At 40.3% G+C, this 25,914-nt stretch overlaps 1 protein-coding gene and 1 non-coding gene across 3 annotated transcripts; both read left to right on the top strand.

Moving 5' to 3' along the window:
* The first annotated feature begins 3,695 nt into the window (after positions 1 to 3,695).
* Positions 3,696 to 19,882, top strand: DDX3X (DEAD-box helicase 3 X-linked). Of its 2 annotated transcripts, none has more exons than XM_024579937.3 (17): positions 3,696 to 4,139; positions 6,885 to 6,942; positions 8,689 to 8,736; positions 10,543 to 10,669; positions 11,790 to 11,948; positions 12,027 to 12,126; positions 12,331 to 12,466; positions 13,564 to 13,649; positions 14,053 to 14,151; positions 14,262 to 14,422; positions 14,815 to 14,959; positions 15,044 to 15,188; positions 15,381 to 15,562; positions 15,646 to 15,763; positions 16,048 to 16,201; positions 16,969 to 17,108; positions 17,310 to 19,882. In XM_024579937.3, the coding sequence occupies exons 1-17, from the start codon at positions 4,095 to 4,097 to the stop codon at positions 17,387 to 17,389; spliced, it is 1,983 nt and encodes a 660-aa protein (XP_024435705.1). In that variant the 5' UTR covers positions 3,696 to 4,094; the 3' UTR covers positions 17,390 to 19,882. The 2 variants fall into 2 exon arrangements, with proteins under 2 accessions (XP_024435705.1, XP_024435706.1); XM_024579938.4 differs by having other exon boundaries at positions 3,976 to 4,139; positions 16,972 to 17,108.
* Positions 19,883 to 24,005: 4,123 nt separating this feature from the next.
* On the top strand, positions 24,006 to 24,073 carry LOC112322543 (small nucleolar RNA SNORD77). Its single transcript, XR_002976655.1, has one exon. It is a non-coding gene; the product is annotated as a small nucleolar RNA SNORD77 (small nucleolar RNA).
* The last annotated feature ends 1,841 nt before the right edge of the window (positions 24,074 to 25,914 follow it).

Here is a 25,914-nt window from a genome sequence, read left to right as displayed (position 1 = left end):
GGGAGTTCCGCCCTCCTTGAACTTTATTCCCTATCCACCCTAAAGAAGGGAAGTGTGGGTTACTTGGACTCAGGGGGCCTTCCCACTGGGCCTTGCAGAGAAACTGACTGGCTATCATGAAGTTCACAAAAGCCTCTGAGGTTTCTATCTCTGGGAATGCCTTTTACTACTGCTTTTCTTCTAGCTGCGAAATCATTTCATTATCTTTCTGCATGGTTTTAGGTTACTCACGCACATTATTTATTTGTATCACAATAATGTGATTTCAATCTATCTCAGATTCAGACAGTAGTGATGAAATTTGCTTTAAGTCATCTGTGGAAACAAAATAATAGGTCTAGACCCCTTAACATGTCCACATTACAGCTTGCAGAAAGTGGGCATTTGCATTATTCACCCATCATCAAACATCTATTGGGCATCTTTTGCCACACCTTGCACCATCCCGAGGTGTAAGTTTCCTCTCTTCTGTGGGCTCACACACAACTGCAGTATAACATGGTGTTACTGCACAGTGGAGACTTGAACGGTGGGTGCTGTGGGGGCCCAGTGCCAGAGCAATCTACTCTGCTGGGGGAGTTGAGATGATGGGGAGAGAAGTGCACATGTACATGTATCCACCGTGTACTAAGCTCTTACTCAAAGCACTTTCATGCAAGAGCCCTTAAGTTCCAACCACCTTTTGAGGGAAAAACTGTTTTAATTCTTACTTTATAGGTAAGGAAACAGGCATCGAGATTTCAAGTAAGTTGCTCCCAGTCACACAGGAATGTGAACTGCCAGGTCCAGGCTCTTGTCCGCTCAGCTTGCCTCCAGGGATGGAGAATGGGGTGGGGGTGGGGATGGTGCAAATAGTACACAGTTATTTGCTTCAATATGGGTGCTCAATTTAACAATGCCTAGAAATGTAAGAAAGAGTGCACGCTAAAAGTTTCCCACATTTCAACTTTTCCTAACACTTTTTAGGTCACTTCAAATAAAATTTGCAAATGACTTCCTGGGGAAGATGCAAATGAATGCTTACTGGAAAAGTTGTTTGGAGTGAAAATTGGTTTATTTGGCTACCTCAAGCGTGCACATTCTTTTTCAGAGTGAATGTGTTTGAACACAAACCTTCATGTGTTTCCCCGCTTCCTTTCTGACTTGATATTCCAATTATAACATTGATTAACAAAACACCCTTATGCCTATAAGCAGGGGTTAGGTGAAAATAGGAAATTGCTGTGTAATTTAATTCTTTTAGGTGCTCCCATGGCAGTAGTACCCTGTACACGGGCTCTACTAAAAAGTAAAATAAAGCCCAGAACCAGGGTAGTCAGTACATCCCACTGTTGCTATGTGCTGTTTGAACTGTCAAAACAGCCTTTGAACCTGTTTACCCTGGTCTATGTGAAAAGGAAACTGAAGCAAAACCAAGCAAAAATATCTCACCAATGTTCCCTGAGAACCCATGAATCTCAGTTGAAAGGGACCTGAATGATCATTAAGCCCCATGGTTCTCAAGGAGGTGGTGTGGCAATCTGTGTATTGCTTTTGGTTGTTACAATAACTGGCAAGGGCTACTGGCATTTAGTAGGCAGGGGCCAGGCATACTAGATAGTCAACGATGCTGGACACTCACTCAAAAACTAGTTCCTCAGAACTAAGACTATTTTACCTATACACACAAAATATTTTTGCCCACTTTTAATACACACTGACTTCTCCAGGAATGTAACTACTGTATCAACTGAGGGAAGATTGTATTGTTTTGTTTCAAACATTACCAAGAGTTCACCACTTTTGGAAAATAAAGTCACCAATGGCAACACTGCTCATGGTACTCGAGTTGTGAAAACACTTTTTCAGTTTGCATCTATAACTGCACTGGACAGGTGTCTACCAACAGTTATTGTTGTGTGGCAACATCCTCAAATTAAAATATATAGTTTTATTACAACCATTCTGCTTTTATTCTACAGTTAGGTCATGTTTTTTGAAATTACGTGTTGTTAGGTTTAGGTTTTTATTATCTGTGATTTGTTACATCAGTATGGTTATTTAGGGTGTTACGAAATACTGTTATAAAAAGGAGTTGGGTTTTAACAGGGTTACTTAGTCCAGCCGAGTCTTTTTATAAATGAGGAGATTGAGACCCAAACCAGTTAAGCAACTTGCCCCAGGACACAAATGTTGTATTATCTCCCTCTTTTTAAAAACTTTTATTATTGAGTTGAGAGAGACAGAGAAATATCGATGCTATTCTACCTAGTCTTAGGAACAACACACAACTAGAACCCTCAGCTGTTCATCAGTTGATTCTTGCTCGTGCCCTGACGGGATTGAACTCACATTCTTGGCATATCCAGAGGATGCTCTAACCAACCGAGTTATCTGCCCTGGGCTATCTCCCTATTTCTTTAGAATTATTTAAATTTTAAAAATCGGAAAGGGATAGTGGTATGTGCGAAATCATGTGATGACAACAAGCTATCTTAATTCTGGCCGCAGAAGGCACCTTGGAGGATGGTGGAGAACCCTGCGTATTATTTCTGTCAGAAGAGAGGGGGAAAGCATTTATAAGAACCACGTTTGTGCGGTCGCTCGCTTCCAGTCAGGGACGGGTTTGTCAACACATTTTCTTCTATATGAAGTCCTGCGCATGAAAGCTGGAACTAGGGGTGGCGTACTAGGAGGGGGCCAAAAGGGGCTCCTCCGACGGCAGAAACGCAGTTCCTCCCATTCCGCACCAACCGCAGTGGCCTGAGGGTTACCCCGACCCCAGTCCGATTAATGCTGTAACACTTCCTTCGCCAGGTCCAGATTGCGCCACGCGCAAAACACCGCCGATTCCCTAGGGGAACCGTTCTCGATCCCTAGGGTCCCTTGGTTTTGGTGGGGGGGAAAGGCCACACCGCGCAGGAGGTCACCGGCCCTAGACCGCTGGGTGCCCCGCGGGAGGAAAATGGGTGCCTAGTGCAGAACTTGTACCCGCGGAGGGCAGGGGTCCCGGGAGGGTGCGCATCCACCCGCTCAAGTTCAGCGCGTGACTGTTTTATTGTTTCCCCACCGCGGGAGGCGGGGGCGCGCGCGCAAGAGCGCGCTCGAGTCTGGGGGTGACACACAGGGGTCTGTGGTGTTTCCAGGCAGCGTCCCCGCTGCCTAGGCAACCACCGTGGAAAAGCGTGGGCCACCGGTGCGCGCTGCCAGCTCCCCTCCACTTTCCTCCCACCCCTAACCCGGTCACCATCCCGCTCTCCTTCCTCCTCCTTTTCTCCCTCCTCCTCCTTCCTCCCATTCCCCTCTTTGCCCATTGCTATCCCCGTTTTCCCCTTCTGCCCCCTGCATTCCGAGCACTCTTATTTCAGCCAGTTTTCTGCTGCACAAAATGGCCACCGCGTCCGGCACCAGCGGTCACGTGACCCGGCTTTGGGCCTCCTGTTGCCAAACTCGGATTTCGGGGAGCCTGCCCCCGGAAGAGCTAGGGCTGATTAGTTTGGAGAAACCTCACGGCATCTCCAAATCCGGAGACCGAGAGAAAGGAGAGGGCGCGCGGCTGGAAGAAAGGAACAGCAAAAACCCTAAGTGTAGAAAAAAGAGGTGAAAGAGGCGAAAGCGGCCTCCAGTTAAATGTTAAGACCTCTTAAGGAGCAGAAAGCGGAACGACGGGTTCTCGCGAGATTTTGAGAACTCCCAGACATAGGGTAGTGTATTAGGGGGAGACGAGTTCTCGCGAGGTCTCGTGAACTCCCAGACTTGTTAGGGTATTAGCGGAGAACCCGGTAACAGGCTCAAACGGAACAGGGCGGTGTTTGGTGCTTTGAGATCTAGGGGAGGAGGACGAGCCAGAACGGGACTGACTAGGAAGTCCCGCGAGATTAGGACTGAACTAGCGCGCAGTAGCTAGGCAGAAGAGCTGGGGGCAGGGGGAGTGGGGGTGTGAGAGGGAGGGCACACGTCCTACGTGCTGACGTAGCAGTCTTTCGAGTGAGTATATTAGGTCCGTGGCAGCGCCGTTCGCTCCAGAGCCGCAGTTCTCTAGTGAGAGGACCTTCGCGGTGAATCAAATCCTCGCTCAGCAGCGGAAGACTCCGAGTTCTCGGTACTCTTCAGGGATGAGTCATGTGGCGGTTGAAAATGCTCTCGGGCTGGACCAGCAGGTGAGCTGCGAGTAGCCTGCTGGGTTTTACGAATCCCTCCCCTGACCTAACTTGGTTTATGGCGCAGCGGTGACGGGCACCCTTCTTTCCCGTTTCCTGGGGACCTGGGGTTGGCGAGTGTCAGTGGCCCGGGGCTATGGAGGAACGGGGAGGTGGCGAGAATGCCGGTTGTGACTGTCGCCCGGGCCGAGTCCCCGGCTTGGCCCGCGGTATTGTCCCCAAGACTAGCACAATGGCGGCTTTTGTGTGTGAGTGCGCAGGCGGGCTGAGGGGGAGGGGGTGCGCGCGCTCTCGCGGAGAGGCGCACGCCCGAACCTCGACTAAGTGACCCAGCGTTGGCGGGGGGGGGGTGGGGTTCCGCGGTGTGCGAGTGGGGACTCTCTTGGCCTGTAGGACTTAGGCGCTCTATTCATACGCGGCCCAGATTCCTGTCTGGCGGCGTTGAGGCGGGTGCGGGCGCGCGCCTGAGATGGAACGCGGCCCTGGAATGTGGGAGGGGGCGGCGCGGGGGGCGGCCGGCGCTTGGGGTAATGGCGGCGGCCTCCTTTGTGTGGTGCTGGGTGACTGGGCGGTGCTGCGGCCCGCTAGCGGGAGAGGTTGGACCAGCGGGTCGCGTGCCCGGTGAGGTCCTGGAGAGGAGGATGGAATGGGCATCTTGTTCCTCCCCAGCGTCCTTCCGCGAGCCTTCTCTATTAAGCCGGGTTTCCGCAGGTCCGGCGCTGCGGCCCGGGAGGCCGCGTTTCCGGAGTGGAAAGTTTTGTGACGCAGAAGGCTCGGGGAGGGGGGAGGGATAATGGGCCGCTGCGGGCGCGGTGGCGCTGGGCTCTAGAGAGGAGGTTTAGGACCCGGAGCAGCCCTTTCTTCCGTATTTCCTCCAGATAGTTAATGTGTGACGATATAGCTGATGGGCACGCGGGTTTTTTTTGTGGGGGGGAGGTGGGGGGACCACGAGTTGTATGAATGTCCTTATGTTAATAAGTGGCGTTTGATCCTGGAATCGGCCGAAGGAAAAAAATACTCCGAATATGGCTTGGAGGAAAATAAAAAGTTTTGTTCACTTGTTGCTGCCCGTGCAGTAAATTTTGAAATAGGTCAAATAAGGTGTCTTACTGGAATCGCCTCTTCTAAGGATGTGGGGGTAGAGGAGAGGAGAATGTGTGAGCTGAAAGACGAAGAGTTAAGGTTTTTGGTGGGAAGTGTGCGTTCCTCAGCAACGGGGGCACTATGCTTAAGATAAGCTCTTCAATAGGGTGTTTGGAGCTGTTAAGCAAACTACTGCTTTCCATGAATTCCGGAATAATCCTGAAACGAAACTTAGTGACACAAAGTACCATGTGTATATTTCTTGGGATTTAACAATGTTTCTTTAGGAGCATTTTCCCCATTAACGAATCAATTATATTAAATCCTCCAAATTGCTCACACGTCATATGTTGAATGGAGCAGAGAAAAATCTGGTGTAGGGGCAGCTTTAACATTTTCCATATAGGTGGTGCCGTTTTTTAAGGTAACAGGCAGGAATCACCTTTAAATTTGTAACGGATGTAATTCGAAAGAATGTGCAATCCTTAGAATTCAGCAGCAAGCAAAGTCACAACTGAGAAAATTGTAACAGTGTAATTGTAACAGTAGCATTTGAAGTGGCCTTTTCATATTGCCAAGTGTAAAATTAATAGAACTTGTATCAAGTGCAAACATAGTTTTTTGTGCTTTTTAAAATATCAGTCTGTTGAGATAAGTATTACAGAAAGAAAACCTGAGTGTTTTTGCTATGGAAATTAATAGAAATGAGGCACTAAAGCCTTCTCATTTTCTTTAACACTTAGCATATGTTTCCAATTTTTAGTGACTCCATTGATGGCTTGCAATTTGGCAGTATCATGATTTTTTTAACGGAAGACCTATAGTAATAGCAACACATCACCTTTTTTACAGACAGGTGGCAACAGCGTGTAACTTGGTCTTCTATGTTCTATGGCTTTTAAAATTCTTTTGTCTCATGGTTTTGTTTTGGTTTTTTACCCCCTATTGTTTATAAGTAGTTTCTGGTTAGTCATAACAACAGAATGTGATTAAGATAGCAGGTCTCTCTCTCTTTTTTTTTGGTAGAATGTTGAGGCTTTGACCTACTGGGATAAAGGGGATAGGTAGAAATGGGGAGTAAAGGTAGTAAAATGTTAAAGTCTTTAAGGGCATTGAATGCCATTTGTGCTATGTATGCCTAGTCTTTGAACTTATCTCAATGGTGAAAATGGGAGAATGAATAGGTACTTCACAGGGTTGTCCTTAATATAGTCCTTAGTAAGAGGTGGCTATATTAATTTTTTCCTAAGCATGCTTACCCTAATTAAAAATACTTGTGGTGTATTTAGGGGAAAAGGAATTAATTTTGTTCTGATATTTTCAGGTGTGCTTTGTAGGTGTAAAATAATTTAAAGTAGAAACTTGGCATTGGAAACATCAAATGTGATAGGAGGTAAAATACTTTGTGTATTTGGCACTTTAAAATAATTTTAATTTCTTGAGCTTTTTACTATGGAAAATGTTACAAGGAAAATTCATTTTGAGTATATTTTAGAACTTTAGTCTTAAAAGCACATTCTTGGTCACATTTGCGTTAAAGAGTTTTACACCAGCCCCATGAGATAGGCAAAGGCAACTAGTGCTGATACATGGTAGCAGGCAGACTAGTTTTAGTAACATTTCACTACACTGTCTACTAACTATTTAACTCTCTCTTCCCAGTTTGCTGGCCTAGACCTGAACTCTTCAGATAGTCAGAGTGGAGGAAGTACAGCCAGCAGTAAGTAAAACATTTTGTGGATTTACTGGATGTTAGAACTTTAATATTATAATGTTTTATTTAAAATTTAAGAATTTCGCCATGGTTGGTATGGCTCCGTAGATGGAGCACAGGTCTGTGGACCAAAAAGTTGCTGGTTCTATTCCCAGTCAGGACACGTGCTTGAGCTGCGGGCCAGGTCCCCAGTTGGGGGCGTGCAAGAGGCAAAGGATCCATGGTTCTCTCTCTAAAAATAAGTAAAGCCTTTAAAAAGAATTTTAAGGTTTTCCCTCCAATTTCTACTGTGTAAAGAATTATGTAGAATTATGTATTAATGATCAATCTAAAGTATTACAACCTTTTGGTAGTAAAAAGGGACTGGTTCTCTTGAGTAAAAACAACTGTTTAAAAAAACCTGTGCAACACAAATCAAAAGAGTTGTCTATTATGAATTGTGAGCCCAGTTTAGAGGTGGTGGGGTTGTGTTAGAGTGAAACTATCATAATTAAACTAATAAAGGGAACTTTAACTTCAATTGCTACAGGGACTTATTTCCCATGAAGAACATGAAACTATAATAGAACAAAGCTGTATTGAATCTTGTGGTGGTTAGGATTTTAAATGCTGTGTCACTGTATCATTCTTTTATATATGAAAGTTTTATTTCTTTTTTTCCCCCCCAGAAAGATTAAAATTTTTTTAAAAGATTTTATTTGTTTATTTTTAGAGAGAGGGGAAGGGGGGGAGAAAGAGAAACATGGATCAGTTGCCTCAGGCACGTGTCCTGACTGGGAATGGAACTGGCGACTTTCCTGCAGAATGATGCTTGACGCACTGAACCACGCTGGTCAGGGCCAGAGCGGTTTTTTTTTTTTGTTTTTTTTTTTAATGTTAGATTAGTATTAAGGTGTAGGGGATACTGGTTTATTTGGTAGTAGACTTGATTCAGCTTAGGTCTCTTCCAACCTATTAACTAAAATAGAGATGGGTATAATGCTGTAGAGTCTAATATCAGTATTTCTTCAAGCACTGTTATGTAGTAAATGATGAGTCCCCATTTTTAGGCAAGAAAGGCTTCACTGGGCACAGTTACATAGTATGTGGTTTTTTAAATTTTTAAAAGATTTATTTATTTTTAGAGAGGGGGAAAGGAGGGGAGGGAAAAGAGGGAGAGAACATCAGTTGGTTTCCTCTCACAGGCTCCTAATTGCTGCTGCGCCCCCCTCCCTGCCAAACGTCCACCACAACCTGGACATGTGTCCTGACCAGAAATCTAACCCTGGGAACTTTTGGTTTCCCGGACAATGCCCAATCCACTGACCTGCACCAATCAGGGCTAGTATTTGTTTCAAATTTCACTGTATTTACCATACTTACTAAGAATGCTAGGAATTGGTCCTCTTAATAGAGATTTTTAATATTTAATTCAATCCAGAAAGGAAAAAAGTTAAATTGCGGATTTACTGGTAATACAGTGAGTTAACTTCCTTTATGTGGTGGATATACCTTATTATTTAACTGTTAGGTTCCAGGTCAAATTTTTATTTGTAAACTTTTTCTCCCCTTTTAACGTTATCCTTGTAAAGCATTAACTTTTTAAAAATGGTTCATTTCCCCACCCCTGCATTTTCAAGTTAATCGTCAGACTTGAAGGCTAGAGTTTAAATAAAAACTTATTTTTTCCAGGACCATTTTTTAATAGCACAAGTGTTGGTAAGAATCTTTAACCTGAGCTTTTTGGGCATTTATTTTATTACTATTTTTTAGAAGGACGCTATATTCCTCCTCACTTAAGGAACAGAGAAGCTACTAAAGGTAAGTCCTTTGAGCAATTTGAAGACCTTAATCTTGCTGACATTAGAGGTTGGAGCTTAGGGAAAATGAGGCACCTTGGGAATTTGTAAACACAATGGCTTTCCTCTGCTTGTCAGCCAGTTCAAATATTGGGACTTAAAATCACTGGAAAAATCTCATCTGATGGCACATAGTGGAAAAATCTGCATTTCCTATGTTGTACTCTTCTGAGGCCAAGGGTGTGGTTTTATACAATTTCACTAGCCTTGTGCTTAATTTGTTTGTACTCATTCACAGCGTTTTAATTTGAAAAAGGTGAATGGGTACCCTACAATGTAAACCACACTGCATGGTGTAACAACCCAGTTACTTCTGTCTTGCAGAGGCGCCAAAACGAAAATGGGGTTATTGCAGAAGAGATAACGGCGTGTGTGTGTGTATATAAAACATTGGGCACACTCCTAATAATTTGGGAGTGTCTCTGGTTTCATTTACTTGCCTTAACTACATCATTTGAAAGGTTTTATCCAAAAAGTGTCACAACACCTGGTCTTTTCCCATTTAGTTTGTAATGTGATAGAAAACTAGCAGATGGTCTGAAATTATGGGACAACTGTTGGGGTGCAATATATTTCATAAAATGGGTAATTTTGAGATTTGGAGGAAAAGGAAAATGCTTTAAAGGTCAGGAGGGAATACTGGATATATGGAAGTAGGATTGAAAGGGTGGGGGAGAGTCCACAGGAACATGTGGTTTGCTGTCATTCCTTCTTATCCATGTGTAGTCTGCATTGGCTTCACTCTCCTGGCAATACATGGATATAAACACTATTATTTCTGTCACATCACTTAGTTATCATATTAGTTACTACAGAATTTGTCTTTATTATGGGTGTTGTCATTGTTCCTTAGAATTTACTAGCTGAAATTAACATGTATATTTAGTTCTTTCTCTCCCCCTTTGTTCCAGTGACAGAAGTCAAAGGGAGAGGCACTATCAGAGGTTTTAGAGCTGAAAGAGATCTTAGAACTCTAACTCAACTTTTTATTGATAGCTAAGACCAGGCAGGCTAACAGTAGAGGCAGGAGACTGAGTGAAAATAACTTGTAAATCATGACTATTTAATAAAGTGTCACTGAAGTGAGTTAAACTCTCTATTTGTCTTTAAACCTTCTACCTATTTATACCTTTGTCATCCCCTCTTACTGAATGTTTGTAGCTGTACCCTAGGAACCTGACCACACTAAGAGTAAGGGTGAGGATTTTTCTTTTTTTCTAGGTGTTGATTCCTGTCTGATAGTATGTATTTCATGTGAACCGAGCACTGTTCTTAAACTTTTTACTAGGGAAATTGAAAAGTACAGTGTTAATCTGTCACTCTATTTTAATAATGTTATAAATGAATATCACCCCTAAGAAACATTAAAATAGTGGTAACTGGTTCCTAGTAAACTCAACCTATAAAATGAATGGAAATTAAATTCTGATGGTCATAAATGGTACCATAATTGTATCACAGGGAAAGCTATTGACATTTTAGGGGTGATACTCATTCAGAACATTTTTACATTGTCAGGTTTGGTTTAGTGTAATATTTTCTAGTGGAGAGAATTAAAGATATAAAACATTCTGTGTGCCAATGTAAGGCCAGTAGAAATACTGGTTTTCTTCTAGTGCCATGATAGGAATTATTTCCATTGTCCCTCCAGTCTACAGAGATGAGATAAAGTGGATGGAGGGCTTTTAATTCAGAAACATAAGAATCATGTTAATGTATTATCAATTTCTAATAATATATTAGAATGGGTTTGTGTTTTTAATTGAAGGATTCTACGATAAGGACAGTTCAGGTTGGAGTTCTAGTAAAGATAAGGATGCGTACAGCAGTTTTGGACCTCGTGGTGATTCAAGAGGAAAGTCTAGTTTCTTCAGTGATCGTGGGTCAAGGGGAAGGTAAGTGATTTCTTATCTTTTTGCCTTATGCGTGTGTACAGTATAGCAAGTTAGGAATTGATCTTTAATTTGGTAAGTCCTCGTTTTTGTACTCAGATCATTAAGCTTATTTTTTCTCCTTAATAAAACCACCTATTTAGATACTAAGCATTATGTCTGTTTAATTGTATTTTCGTAGCTGTAAGAGATCTTTACTAAATTGAACTGTATACAGAAGTTAGATGAGAATAAGAACATGCCCTTTTACATTTTGTACAAATAATAAATATTTTTGTATTAAATATAGTAAAATCATAGTCTAAATAAGTTGAAGACTAAGTGGAAGGATGCAAATTCTGGAACCAGGAAATTTTGAGATTTTTAAACATGTTTCAACTTGAAACAGGTCATTGTTATTTTAAAAATACGTGTTTTACATTTCTATAGTTTTAGATATATTCTATTTAAGAGTACGTTTATCTAGTGAATGGCCTAATTTGGTTGAGGTTTTTGTGGATATTTTATATGACAATTTTTAAACACCTTATATTTTTGATTACACAAGTGTGGTGAACTGACCTCATGTGCCTAATAGCTGTGGTTAGTCCTGTGTGTCCTGATTTTTCGCAAACAGGCCTAAAACACTAAAAACATCTTAATTCAGGTAAGGATTATTTTCTACCTTTTATAAAGTCTGTCACACAGGTGAATTGTCCTTTAAATGACATCCTAGTATAATCAGGACAATTGATACTTGGTGTGCTATTTTCTTTTCCCTAACCACTAAATATATGTGGATGAAAACAATATATAAAAGTGTAAGTTCCATGCTGATTTCAAGTATAGAAGATTTGATTCTTAATTTCAGCATGTATGAGGCCTGTGTAGGCTTATATAATTTTACAGAAATAAAGGATACTGGTTTTAGAAAATAAAGTTATGTAAATGATACATACAGTCTGCTTAATTAAGAGAGCCTTATTTGTCAAATAAGAGTAAGCCAGAATTGGACTGTTGATATATCCTTGAAGTTAGCCATAATGAATAATTGAACTTCTCTCCAGATACTGTTCTAGGGTGGTGGTAGGAATATGATACTGGTTAAATGATAAGAATCTGATTAATTGCTTGCACTGTTTAGGTTTGATGATCGTGGACGGAGTGACTATGATGGCATTGGCAGCCGTGGTGACAGAAGTGGCTTTGGCAAGTATGAACGTGGTGGAAACAGTCGCTGGTGTGACAAATCAGATGAGGATGATTGGTCAAAACCACTCCCACCAAGTGAACGCTTGGAACAGTAAGTTTCGGTAATTGTGATGCATTGCAACCTTATTAGCTGCTATAACAAATAAACTTGCTAATGTTTTGATTTCAGGGAACTCTTTTCTGGAGGTAACACTGGGATTAACTTTGAGAAATATGATGATATTCCAGTTGAGGCAACAGGCAACAACTGTCCTCCACACATTGAAAGTGTAAGTATTTTTGTTTAATCTTTTAAGGCAGGGAAATGTAAGTTTCTTTCATAGCACCTCAGAATGAGATGGGCTTCCTGAAGGCATATATAGACCATCCCTGTTTTATTTTAACAATTCTCTTAAGTTACTTTAAAAACGAGCCTCATTGTTTTGTGTGAAAGGTTATTTCTAGCAATTTAACCGTGTTGAATTTCTTGACAGTTCAGTGATGTTGAGATGGGAGAAATTATTATGGGAAATATTGAGCTTACTCGTTATACTCGCCCGACTCCAGTGCAGAAGCATGCTATTCCTATTATCAAAGAGAAAAGAGACTTGATGGCTTGTGCCCAAACAGGTAAGCTCACTTGATAACAAGTACAAAGAATAGAGAATAGCCTGTGATCCATAGGTATGTAGCCAAGGGAAAGGTGCCTCCATGGGTAAAGCGCAGTACCTACCATCTTTTGGAAATGGGGATAGTTACTGGCCTCTGAATTTAGTACAAGCTTTACTATAGCTGTGAGTTTGACCATTTTGAAAGGGTGGCAAGGTCTCCCCACTAAAAACATATACCACGCAAATCATTTGGCTTTATGGAAGAGGAAGAATGTCATCCTTTATACACTAGCAGCATATACCAGCAAGGAAGTGTTAGAAATTGACTGACACCACTTATGAGGCAAAATTCCTGTTTTCTTTAAAAAAAAAAAAAAATACTTCTAAAGATTTTATTTTTCAAGTGAGGAGAGGGGAGGGAGAGAAACATTGGTAAGTTGCCTGTCACACACTCCCGGCCAGGGACTTAGCCCACAATCCAGACATGCGCCCTAACGAGGAATCCAACCAGCAGCCTTGCGATTTTTCAGGCCAGCACTCAGTCCACTGAGCCACACCAGCCAGGGCCCTGTTTTTCTTTATAAACACGAATGCAGAGAAATGAATACTACATTGTTAATGAGTTTGGTATACTTTTTTCTCCAAATGAACCAAATAAACTTTATGGGTTACAGGGTCTCTGTTGCATCTACTCAGCTCAGCTGGTATAGTGGGAAGGCAACCATAAACAAATAGGAAAATTGTTGAGCATGGCTACATTCCATTGAAGCTTTATCTACAAAAATAATCTGGGCCTTAGTTTGTTGACTCCTGTTACAAGTGGATCACAGTCGCTTTTTTTTTTGCTTTTATTTTTAGAGAGGGGAAGGTGGGGGAGAAAAAGAGGGAGAGAAACATCGATCTGGTTGCTTGTATATGCACTGCTACCAGGGACTGAATGAACCTGCAGCCTGGGCATGTGCCCTGACTGGGAATCGAACTGGTGACTTTGCTTTGTGGGAAGATGCTCAACCAACTGAGTCATGCTGGTCAGGGCTTCACTTGTTATTAACTTAGAGGAAAAAAGTAATAAGCAGGTTTTTCTGTGGTTGCATGAACATGTGTTCTCTTTAACAGGATCTGGAAAAACTGCAGCATTTCTTTTGCCCATCTTGAGTCAGATTTATTCAGATGGTCCAGGCGAGGCCTTGAGGGCCATGAAGGTAAATATTTCTTTATGAAATGAGAAGTTACGGTTAGACCTTTTTAGGTAGATGCACAGAGCTTTCTAAATGACACTAAGATGCCTTCTAGTCCATTTAACGTAAAATAGTTTTCAAGCATAACCCAAAAATTACAGAAGAAAATTGATGTTGTGATGAATCTTTTTTTTTTTTTAAAGGATCTAATTAATTTTTTAGAGAGAGAGAGAGGGAGGGAGGAAGAGGGAATCGTAGATGGATGTGGTTGACTCTTGGCACGTGCCCCAACCTGGGACCTGGCCTGCAACTCGGGTGTACCCTGACCAGGAATTTGCTTTGCAGGATGACACCCAACGCACTGAGCCACACCAGTCAGGGCTGTAATTAATCTTAAATTTGTTTAATTTATAAATTAATTTCTTAGGAAAATGGAAGATACGGGCGCCGCAAACAATACCCAATCTCTTTGGTATTAGCACCAACTAGAGAATTGGCAGTACAGATCTATGAGGAAGCCAGGAAAGTACGTATGCATTTCAGCGATTCTTGCCTTTATCATTGATTCTAATAAAATTGTTTTATGACTATGTAAAAATCTCAGCCTTAAAGTTAATAAAGTTTCTTTGCTTAAAGTTTTCATACAGATCTAGAGTTCGTCCTTGTGTTGTTTATGGTGGTGCTGATATTGGCCAGCAGATTCGAGACTTAGAACGTGGATGCCACTTGTTAGTAGCCACTCCAGGACGTCTAGTTGATATGATGGAAAGAGGAAAGATTGGATTAGACTTCTGCAAGTATGTTAATTTTTAAATCTGTAGAGTGCAATGTTAATTTTTAAAATTACTGGCCATTGGTTTTGTGGTACTTCCTACCATTGTCTAAATTTTAAAATTAAGGGGTTTATTTTATCTTACAATTTTTACAAAAAGTTTGCTCATTATGATTTTAATGTTGAAAAATCTGGCATTTTAGTAGAGGCTGAGAATGACCACACTTTGAGTAGGAGCTAATTGGGCTGTATGATCTTGTACGATTTATTTAGCGGCAAAATCCTGCACTTGTCTCACGCACATGTATCATTGTGTGATGTGAGGAATTTAACAACCTGATTAAATATATAACCGTATTTGTCAATACAGCTATACTAAAACTCTTCTCAAATTTTAAACAATTTTTTTCATGACAGATACTTGGTGTTGGATGAAGCTGATCGGATGTTGGATATGGGATTTGAACCTCAGATACGTAGAATAGTTGAACAAGATACAATGCCACCAAAGGGAGTTCGCCACACTATGATGTTTAGTGCTACTTTCCCTAAGGAAATACAGGTATTGTTTGTTTGATGATGCAAACTAACTTATTTAGGAATTTGTTTATCCCAGTAGATAATAAAACATTCTTTTTTCTTTCAGATGCTTGCTCGTGATTTCTTGGATGAATATATCTTTTTGGCTGTTGGAAGAGTTGGCTCTACCTCTGAGAACATCACACAAAAAGTAGTTTGGGTGGAAGAGTCAGACAAACGGTCATTTCTGCTTGACCTTCTAAATGCAACAGGTAAAACTATAATTTAGCATTACTCTGGTGCCTTGGATAATGAGAATCCATTTGGATCACACTTCATTACTTTTCTTCATTCAAAACATTGTTAAAATGGTCTTAAATATTGCCTTTATTCACATGTTTACTGAGTGCAGAGAGAACAAGGTCCTTACTGATGACACAAACCTTGTAATTTTTCAAATTTAGGCAAGGATTCACTGACCTTAGTGTTTGTGGAGACCAAAAAGGGTGCAGATTCTCTGGAGGATTTCTTATACCATGAAGGATATGCTTGTACCAGTATCCATGGAGACCGATCTCAGAGAGATAGAGAAGAGGCCCTTCACCAGTTCCGCTCAGGAAAAAGCCCAATTCTAGTGGCTACAGCAGTATGTATATTATTACCTTGTTTTCATATTCAATTATTGGTTTCCTTTTAAGTAGGCTATATGTAACAAAAGCTATTTTCCAGGTAGCAGCAAGAGGACTGGACATTTCAAATGTGAAACATGTTATCAATTTTGACTTGCCAAGTGATATTGAAGAATATGTACATCGCATTGGCCGTACAGGACGTGTAGGAAACCTTGGTAAGTGGTTACTTGATGTTCTGGTGGTGGTTTTTTCAGTGTAATGTGTGCATCAAAGAACTTTTCAGTGTCTTAAATTGTAACCACTTTTATTTCCAAGGAATGCATTAGAATACATTTCAGCAATAGAAGTGATAGAACAGTCAGGTTTTGTTCAAGGGACTTTGAGTTGGTTAAATAGCAAATTGCAAATTTATAAAAATGCTATTCTTAAAGTTCTACTAAGGATAGGGCAAATACGCTACTTTGTGGAAGACCTTAATTTACTTTTTGGAACTGTTTAGGCCTTGCCACCTCATTCTTTAATGAGAGGAACATAAACATCACAAAGGATTTGTTGGATCTGCTTGTTGAAGCGAAACAGGAAGTGCCATCTTGGTTAGAAAACATGGCTTATGAACACCACTACAAGGGTAGCAGTCGTGGACGATCTAAGAGGTGAGGTGCAGATGGTGTATGATGGGGGGGGTGCTATATCCAAGGATAACTTTTAAGTATTAGTTTAACAAGCTTTAATTAAAGGGGGTATTATTATTAGAAAGGGTGACACTAAGTGACAAATTTTTATGGCTAAGTCCTTTCAAATCAATACTAGGGTAGGGAAAATAGGGCTAGGCTAGATAGGGAATTGATTGAATAGAAAACTAGAAATGGTCACTGGGAAGTTTTTCCTCTTTTGCCTATTTCTTTGTATTTACAGTTTGTGTTCAGTGCAAATATCAAAGATTTTATCTCTTTTTTCTTTCTTTCTTTTTTTTTTTTTTTTTTTGAGAGGGGAAGGGAGGGAGTCTGAGAGGGAGAGAAACATTGTGGTGAGAGAGATGGGTTGTCTTTCACTCACGTGCGCTCAACCCAGGCATGTGCTCTGACTGGTTATCAAACCAGCAACCTTTTACAGGCCAGCACTTAATTCACTGAGCCACACCTGCCAGGGTTAAAAACCAATTTTAAAACTTCAGAATAGATGTCCAGCACTCAGGTAGAAATAAAGGGATTCATACACGGTAGCTTGAGATCTGTTGGGTGTGGTGTTCCTGCATAGTTGTCTAAAGATAAAAATGACTAGTTATTTCACTGTGTAATGTGGCTACATTGGGTACTGAAACATTAGTGTTGTGTGGTCACTGGGGAGTTTTAGCAAGAAATTTGGGTTATTTAGTAGGATTTTGTCTTTATCTGAATCAGTGTACATTTTATTCTTACAGCAGTCGATTCAGTGGAGGATTTGGTGCCAGAGACTATCGACAAAGTAGTGGTTCCAGCAGTTCCAGCTTCAGCAGCAGCCGTGCAAGCAGCAGCCGCAGTGGTGGCGGTGGCCATGGCGGCAGCAGGGGATTTGGTGGAGGTAATGTTAATTTTTAACCTCATGATTTGGGGAAGGTTTTTTTCCTTATAGTCATCATTTTCAAAGTATAGTTAAAACCATTGGGGAAGGTAGGCCCTGTAGATTGCTTTTCATAATTTTATATCAAAATATGTATAGAAGGGAAAGATACTTAACAATGGATGACTTAACTAATTTTTTTTTTTTTTTTAATCTCATTAGGTGGCTACGGAGGCTTTTACAACAGTGATGGATATGGAGGAAATTACAACTCCCAGGGGGTCGACTGGTGGGGTAACTGAACCTACTTTGCAGTAGGTCACCCTGCCAAACAAGCTAATATGGAAACCACATGTAACTTAGCCAGACTATACCTTGTGTAGCTTCAAGAACTCGCAGTACATTACCAGCTGTGATTCTCCACTGAAAATTTTTTTTTTAAAGGGAGCTCAAGGTCACATGAAGAGATGAAAGAAACAATTAACAGCCCTGTTCAGAAGGTGGTTTGAAGACTTCATTGCTGTAGTTTGGATTAACTGCCCTCCCGCCAACCCCCATCCCAAACTGCATTTATAATTTTGTGACTGAGGATCATTTGTTTGTTAATGTACTGTGCCTTTAACTTTAGACAACTTTTTATTTTGATGTCCTGTTGGCTCAGTAATGCTCAAGATATCAATTGTTTTTGACAAAATAAATTTACTGAACTTGGGCTAAAATCAAACCTTGGCACACAGGTGTGATACAACTTAACAGGAATCATCGATTCATCCATAAATATTATAAGGAAAAAACTTATGCGGTAGCCTGCATTAGGGCTTTTTGGTACTTGCAGATTGGGGGAAAACAACAAACATCATGAAGCATATTAATGGGATTAGTTTCTAATGTGGCAAACTGTATTAAGTTAAAGTTCTGATTTGCTCACTCTATCCTGGATAGGTATTTAGAACCTGATAGTCTTTAAACAAGCCATTCCAGTCATGATGAGGCGATGTATGAATACATGCATACATTCAAAGCACTGTTTTCAAAGTTAATGCAAGTAAATACAGCAATTCCTCTTTCAATGTTTAGGCAGATCATTAATTATGAGCTAGCCAAATGTGGGCATACTATTACAGGGAAAGTTTAAAGGTCTGATAACATGAAATAGGTTTTTAGGAGAATTCATCTACTTAGACTTTTTAAATGCCTGCCATAAATGAAATTGAAATGGTAGAATGGCTGACCACAGCAATGACCAGCCCTCATTAGGGCCCTGGATGATTTTTGGTCTAATAACGCATGCTAGTGTTGATGTTTTTTGGTCAAGAAGGTATGAACAGGAAGAATTAATGCAGCAGGCTTTATTTTAAATGCCGATTCACATTACTCTGTTCAAGCTGCGTTGAGATGTTAAACTGGCTTACTATAGACTTTGTAAAAATGGCTCCAGAAGAGTAACAAACTGAAATCTTTGAGATCACACAGGTTGGAAATATGTACATAACTGCACAAGGTGTCAATTCTGCTATACAGTGCAGTTTCAGTCAGTTTTAGTTGCATAGGTTTCCATTGTATTTATAGTCTGTTATGCTAAATCTGGCCAAAGATGAGCATTGTCCACCACTAAAATGCCTCTGCCACTTGAATTCTGTGCTAATTTTGTGGCCAGAATGCAGTGATCAAAACGCTCAATCTTTTTATAGTGGCATAGGGAGACGGCAAAAATTTCCTAAAGTGCAATAGATTTTCAAGTGTATTGTGCCTTGTTCAAAACTTTTATTAAGTAGGTGCACTTGACAGTATTGAGGTCATTTGTTATGGTGCTATTTCAATTAGTCTAGGTTTAGGCCCTTGTACATTTTGCCCATAACTTTTTACAAAATACTTCTTTTATTGCACATTCAGAGGATTTTATATATATGTCTTGTGTGCGTGTCCTTAAACTTCCAATCTTATTTTGTCTCTTGGAGATTGTTGAACGCAGCTTGTCTAGGAAGGGGAATGGGACTAGATTCTAAAATTTATTTGGGACCATGGGAGTGATAGTTGGGAAGAAAACTTTGCACACGACAGATTTCTAGATACTTTTTGCTGCTAGTTTTATGTAATATTTATTGAACATTTTGACAAATATTTATTTTTGTAAGCCTAAAAGTGATTCTTTGAAAGTTTAAAGAAACTTGACCAAAAGACAGTACAAAAACACTGGCACTTGAATGTTGAATGTCACCGTATGCGTGAAATTATATATTTCGGGGTAGTGTGAGCTTTTAATGTTAAGTCATATTAAACTCTTAAGTCAAATTAAGCAGACCCGGCATTGGCAGTGTAGCCATAATTTTCTGATGTTAGTAAAAACAAAATTGGCGACTTGAAATTAAATCATGCCAAGGTTTTGATACACTTGTCTTAAGATATTAATGAAACACTTCAAAACACTGATATGAAGTGTCCAGATTCTCAGATGTTTGTTGCGTGAGTTTTGTTTAGTTGTGTGTTTTTTTTTTTTCAGTGAATGTCTGGCACATTGCAATCCTCAAACATGTGGTTATCTTTGTTGTATTGGCATAACCAGTGACTTGTACATTCAGCAATAGCATTTGAGCAAGTTTTATCAGTAAGCAATATTTTCAGTTATAAATAAGGTTTCAAAAATATAAGAAAGGATTTAAACTTGCTGAATGTAAGGATTGAACCTCAAGTCACTGTAGCTTTAGTAATTGCTTATTGTATTAGTTTAGATGCTAGCACTGCATGTGCTGTGCATACTCTGATTTTATTAAAATAAAAAGTTGAACTGCACAGTCTCCTTTGTTGTTGTTAATTGTGGTTTATTATTAGCAGTGAAAATAAAGTTGTGCTCTTGCCTGAATCTTAAGATGTTATTTTTTTTTTTGGTTGCTGTCCACTGCTAATTTCGACATGCCTCTTAGAATTACTCTGGTACCATAAGTATTTGCAATGTAACAAAATAGGTTACTGTAATAAGATGGAAATCTAAAAGGTCCTTAATGAGGTACAGTGTGTATTACAAATAGGCTTGTACTTTAAGCATCTTAAACATGAATTGGAATCTGTTGGAAGCACTTGACATGAAGGATGCTTGAAGTAGAGTTAGGAATTGGGTGAAAATCAAGTGTGTTAGTAACCACAGGTGATGGTAAGGACTTAGGGTTCAAGAATGTATTTGGGTTAAGGGTAATTCGAGGTGGCATGGGCACCTGCAGTCCACTTTGTTTTTGCTGACATCACACATTGCTTCATGCTGCCAATGAACTGGAGATGGTATGATCCTTAACTGATGAACTGTATGAGACAAGGCTGTTTCTGTTTAGAAGGACAAGATCACTGGTTTGATTCCTAGTCAGGTCACACCCCTGGGTTGTCGGCCAGGTCCCCAGCTGTGGGTGTGCAAGAGGAAACGGATGTGTTTCTAGCGCACTGGCGTTTCTTTTACCCCTCTTCCCCTTTTTCTAAAAGTAACCCTCATAAATAACCTATTGGACAATTTAATATGGTTCAACCTACTGAATACATGTACTGAGCTTTGATTTTGCTTTGAATTCAGGTTTGCAGTATGAACTTTTTTACACAAATACTTCTGGATAGTTCCTTTAATGGTAGAATTTTGAAGAATAACACGCTAGTATTGATACTGAAGATAAAGGGGGAAGGTAGTTAAGTGGTCAAAACTAAGTGGAAAGGTTGAGATGGCTAGATTGGAAAACTAGTCAATGGCTGGTGATTCACATAGAGTGAAACTGGATTCTAATGGTTCAAGGTCCTTTTTTATGTAAATTAGGGAATAAAATATCTAGGGGAGCTGCTTAAATTGAGATAACTAAATTTTTGGGTGGTTTTTTTTTTTACCATATTAGTTTAAATGATAAACATCTTCCTGGGTTTTACTTTCTAATCTCTTGGCTGAATTCAACAAAATTTTCAAAAATGACTGAGTATTTGAAGTTGTCCAATATCAATGCAATACAAATTTCTTGTCATGGGTGGCTATTTCCCTTGTCCTTATGCTCTTAAGTGACATGGTTGTATGGTCACAGGCTCACCTTTTTAAGCTCAGTAACATACCTGTTGGTGTCTCACCCTTCCCCCCCACCAGAATGCAGAGATTTCATTTGCTGCAGTGAACAGGACTTTGAAAGTTTATCTTTTTTTGTCTTCAGTTGTCATTGAACACGATTCTGGTTAAGTTTAAATCTGCTGGCTTGTCCACAGTCAGTTCATGATCTATTTTTCAGTGTGTTCAGTCTCAATTCGATGTGGTTCCTCTCTATGACTTTGCCATTTTCCACATTTTCATCAATTTTTCCCCCTACCTACACCCGACTGGGTTTTCTTCAGGATGATTCTTTTGTGACCTGAAACCATGTTTACTTTGGGAGAAAACAAAACAGATGAACACTTTTACAAGGAGACATCTCAAAGGTTCAACAGAATTACCACATGACTTGGTGATTTTCCTTGTAGAAAAATTCTACCCAGGACAAACATCGACGACTGTTGTCTGTATGTGAATGTTTATAGCGTTATTCATAAAAACCAAGAAGTGGAAACAACCCAAATGTCAATCACCTGGTGGATGGGTAGATAAAACACATACACAGAATGTGATACTGTTTGGCAATAAAAGAACAAAGTACTGATGCTATTTCCTCCGGGGACCCAACCATATCCCTAACTTCCTTCCCTCTCAAAGGGTCATTAGTGGGCCTGTCAGTCAGTGTAGGTACAAGTCTATATTCTGTGGTTTCCTGTACATGGACAGTTTTGGTCGTGATTGTATTTAGCAGATGTAATCATGGCTTCTAATTTGGAGTTATTCCTGTTTTCCTTGTTATACTGAAAATGACATTTCATTTTCTAGGAATGAGTAAAAAAGCTTCTCTTTGGCTAGATATCCTCATTCTAGTGCAGATGCGCATCACACTCACTCCGACTTTCAACAGCCCGTGTCATTTACCTGCCATCAATTGATTAGTGGCATGCAGGATGGTCACTGAACCTCCACTCCTGACTCAGTCACCTGTAGGGCCTACTGGGTTATCTAGTAGACATTTGGGGTTGCTGAATATTGGGCATTGGGGAATGTAGCAATGAATTCAGGTGTAGTCCTAAACCTCTTGGAACTGGGTGTTGCAACAGAAGTACATAGGAAATGATTCTAGGGCAACTCTCCTAATAAAATCTGTCTCTGGGGTTCACTCAGGAATCTGTCCTGCTAAATCTCCCCAGGAAATTCTGTGCAAACTCGGGTATGGAGTCCACTATTCTGTACCTGTTACCAACTGTTCCAAAACTTCCAATTGCCATTATCATGTTCCGAATTATAATAGATACTGCAACCACACTAATGGCATTCTATCAAGTGGCCCTTATGATGTGGTACTAGCCTACCCGTGCAGCTTTTATTTGACTTGCTTCCTAACCCTATTGTCTAGATACAGCCTGCGCTGTGTTTAACGTTTGTTCATTTCACCCTGTTTCTTCTAATTAGAATGAGCTAAATTAACATTCAGAATAATTTTATATATTGTACTCGGAATATGCATTTACAGTAACTAGCGATGTGGAGAAAATAATCGCTCTAGTAGGTGGAGGAAAGAGTAGGTTACAGTTGGAGTGTGCAGAATGATCTCAACTTTGAAAATACATCAAAGACTAGGAGGAACTTTGCTAAAATAGTGACAGTTCTTGCTTCTGGTTGAAATTTTGAAAAGAACCCTGGCCCGGCGCTCAGTTGGTTAGAGTGTCATCCTGATACGCCAAGATTGTGAGTTCAGTCCCTGGTCAGGGCACGTACAAGAAGCAACCAGTGAGTCCATGGACCAGTGGAGCAGCAGGTCGATGTTTCTCTCTCTCCCTCCCCCTTCCTCTCTCTAAAATCAATAAATAAAAAGCTAAAAGATTTTCTGTTTCATACTTATACTGGACAAGTTTTATACAAGTAGAATATATTTTCCCATAAAATTCATGTTTTTTGATATCTTAGTTTGAAATGATTATAGATTACCAGGAGGTTGTGACTATAGGACAGAGAGGTTGTGTGTGCCGTTCCCTCATTTCCCCAAATGGTAACACCTGGAATAACTGTAGTACAACATCAAACCAGACTCTGGGCATGGGTGTAGTTCCGAGACCTTACTCAGATTTCTCTAGTTTTTGCGTGTACTTGTGTGCATGTGGTTCTATGAAGTTTTATCAGGTGTTGATTTGAGTGGCCACCTCCACAGAACTGTTCCACCACCACCACCACTATCAAGGTCTTCCTAGTGCTACCTCTATTGTCACACCTGCCCCTTTCTGCCTCCTGTCCCTGTCACTAGCCCCTGGCAACCACTCACCTGTTTTCCATCTAAAATGTCATTACAAAATCGTTAACCACATGGAATTGTGTAGTATGTGACCTTTTGAGATTGACTTTTTGTCATTCAGCATAATGTCCTTGAGAGCCATGCGAGTTGTTGCAGTTTCTTCCTTTTTATTGCTGAGTAGTATGGATATCCCACAGTTCATTTATCCATTCAGCCACCGACAGACATTTGGCTTGTTTCCATTTTTAAAAAAGAGTTTATTTATTTTTAGAGAGAGGGGAAAGGAAGGAGAAAGATTGGGAGAAACATCAATGTGTGGTTGCCCCTCATGCACCCCCCACCAGGGACCTGGCCCACAACCCAGACATGTGCCCTGACTGGGAATTGAACTGGCGACCCTTTGGTTCGCAGGTCCACGCTCAATCCACTGAGCTACAGCAGCCGGAGTGTTTCCAGTTTTTGACTATTACAAATTAAAGCTGCTATGAACAGTCGTGTATGGGTTTCTGGGTGGACATAAGTTTCCTTTTTTCTGGCATAAATGTTCAGGAATGCAATTGCTGGATCACATGGTAAGTGTGTTTAGTTTAAGAATCCGTCAATACTATGATAGTTGCACAGTTCAGCAGACTGACTGCTGAAGAGACGTACCATTTGTCTGGTGTGTCTGAAGAAAGAACCTGCCAAACTATTTTCCAGAGTGACTGTACTATTTTACAGTCCCACCAGCAATGCAGGAGAGATCCAGTTTCTCTGCATCCTCACCAGCATTTGGTGTTGTATTTTATTTTGGCCTTTCTAATTGGTGTGAAGTGATATCTCATTCTGCTCTTAATTTGCATTTCCCTAATGACTAGTGATGTTAAACATCTTTTCTTGTGCTTATTTGCTATACTTATATTCTTTGTTAAAAGTGTGTTCTCGTGTTGCTCATTTTAAAATTAATTGATTGCTTTTTACTGCTGGGTTCCTCACATATTCTAGGTACAAGTCTTGTCAGATACGTGGTTTGCAAATATTTTTTCCCAGTCTATAAGTTGCTTCTCATCTTCTTAACAGTCTTTTGCAGAGCAAACACTTTCATTTAAAAGTCTTTTAATTTTGATGCAATTCAATGTATCAATATGTCGTTTTGCGGATTGTGCTTTTGATGTCTTGCCTAAGAACTCTTCACCTAGCCCTACATTCTGAAATTTTCTATTTTTTCTAATAATTTTACATTTAAATCTACAATCCATTTTGAGTCCAATTTTAAGGTGTGGTGCAGTTTAGGTTGAGGTTAACTTTGTAATCTGTGACGTCCAATTATTCTACCACCCTTTGTTGAAAAGACTGTCCTTCCATAGACTTGCTTTTGCAAGTTTGTCAAAAATCAGTTCGCGATCCTCGTGTGGGTCTGCGTTGGGGCTCTTTTCTGGTCCATTGAGCTATGTGTCTATCCCTGCACCAATACCACACTGTTTCAATTATAGTAAGTTTCAAAATTGCATAGAGCAATCCCTCCCAATTTATTGTTTTTCCAAATTGTTTTAGCTATTCTGGTTTCCTTCCCTTTCCATATAAATTTTAGAATAAGCTACAAAAATTCTTGCAGGGATTTTGATGGTGATTGTGCTGAACCTATAGATAAATTTGGGGGAGAATAGACACCTTCACTATGTTGAGTCTAAAACGTATTTTTAAGTTGTGAACTCAGAATATCTGGCCAACGGGGAAGATTACCTGGTACTTCCTATATGGAACACTCCTATTTATTTACCCTAGGATCCCGATCCTCGTTTGGAGTATGTCCATGGAGCAAGTGTCCCCATGAAATGCCATGTTCAGTGAAGGAAGTTCATTCAGGAATATACTACAGAGTCCAATTGCTAGTCATGGCAGCCTAGGTATTTCAGCCCAACCTTCCTGCTGAAGACAACCATAAAAATGCATACAAATATCCTGCGGGCATTCCTGTTCTGAGCCAGTAAACACCTTCTTGGAATGGTTCCAGAGGTTTCCCAATAAGCCAAATAAATTAGTAACTGCCTGTGCAGAAAATGCAATATTCAGCTAATCCCAAACTTGGGAGAAACCTTACACCTTTTCAGTGTCATCTTCTTAAAACTCATCATTTTCGAGAGCAGTTTGGAGTCTTACTTGAATATTAATTCTCAGCATGCACTGAACTCAATTACCATAATGTCCCAGAATTTCAATAACACTTAAAATTTTAATCTCAATTTTCATCAAAGAACCGTGTCCTTGGACTGGACTGTGGTGACTTCTTGTACAGGTTCTTTAATTGGCGTACACACCGGCAGGGCCTTCTCTTTCGCAAGGTGCACAGAAGCTGCCGTGTGTAATCTGCATTCCCACTTATTTTGTGGATTTTGAAGAGATCTACAGCATTAACAGTAGTCCTCGTAAGAGGACCTGTGGGATAAATTTATCTTCAGTATCAGTGTTACAAATACGCTTTCCTTTTAAGGAGCATGCTTTTCTCTTATAAACACTAAAAACTATACATG

This window comes from Desmodus rotundus, chromosome X (assembly GCF_022682495.2).
Source record: "Desmodus rotundus isolate HL8 chromosome X, HLdesRot8A.1, whole genome shotgun sequence".
NCBI lineage: Eukaryota > Metazoa > Chordata > Mammalia > Chiroptera > Phyllostomidae > Desmodus > Desmodus rotundus.
Note: the sequence above shows the minus strand (reverse complement) of the source record. Positions and strands in the feature narration are given on the sequence as shown.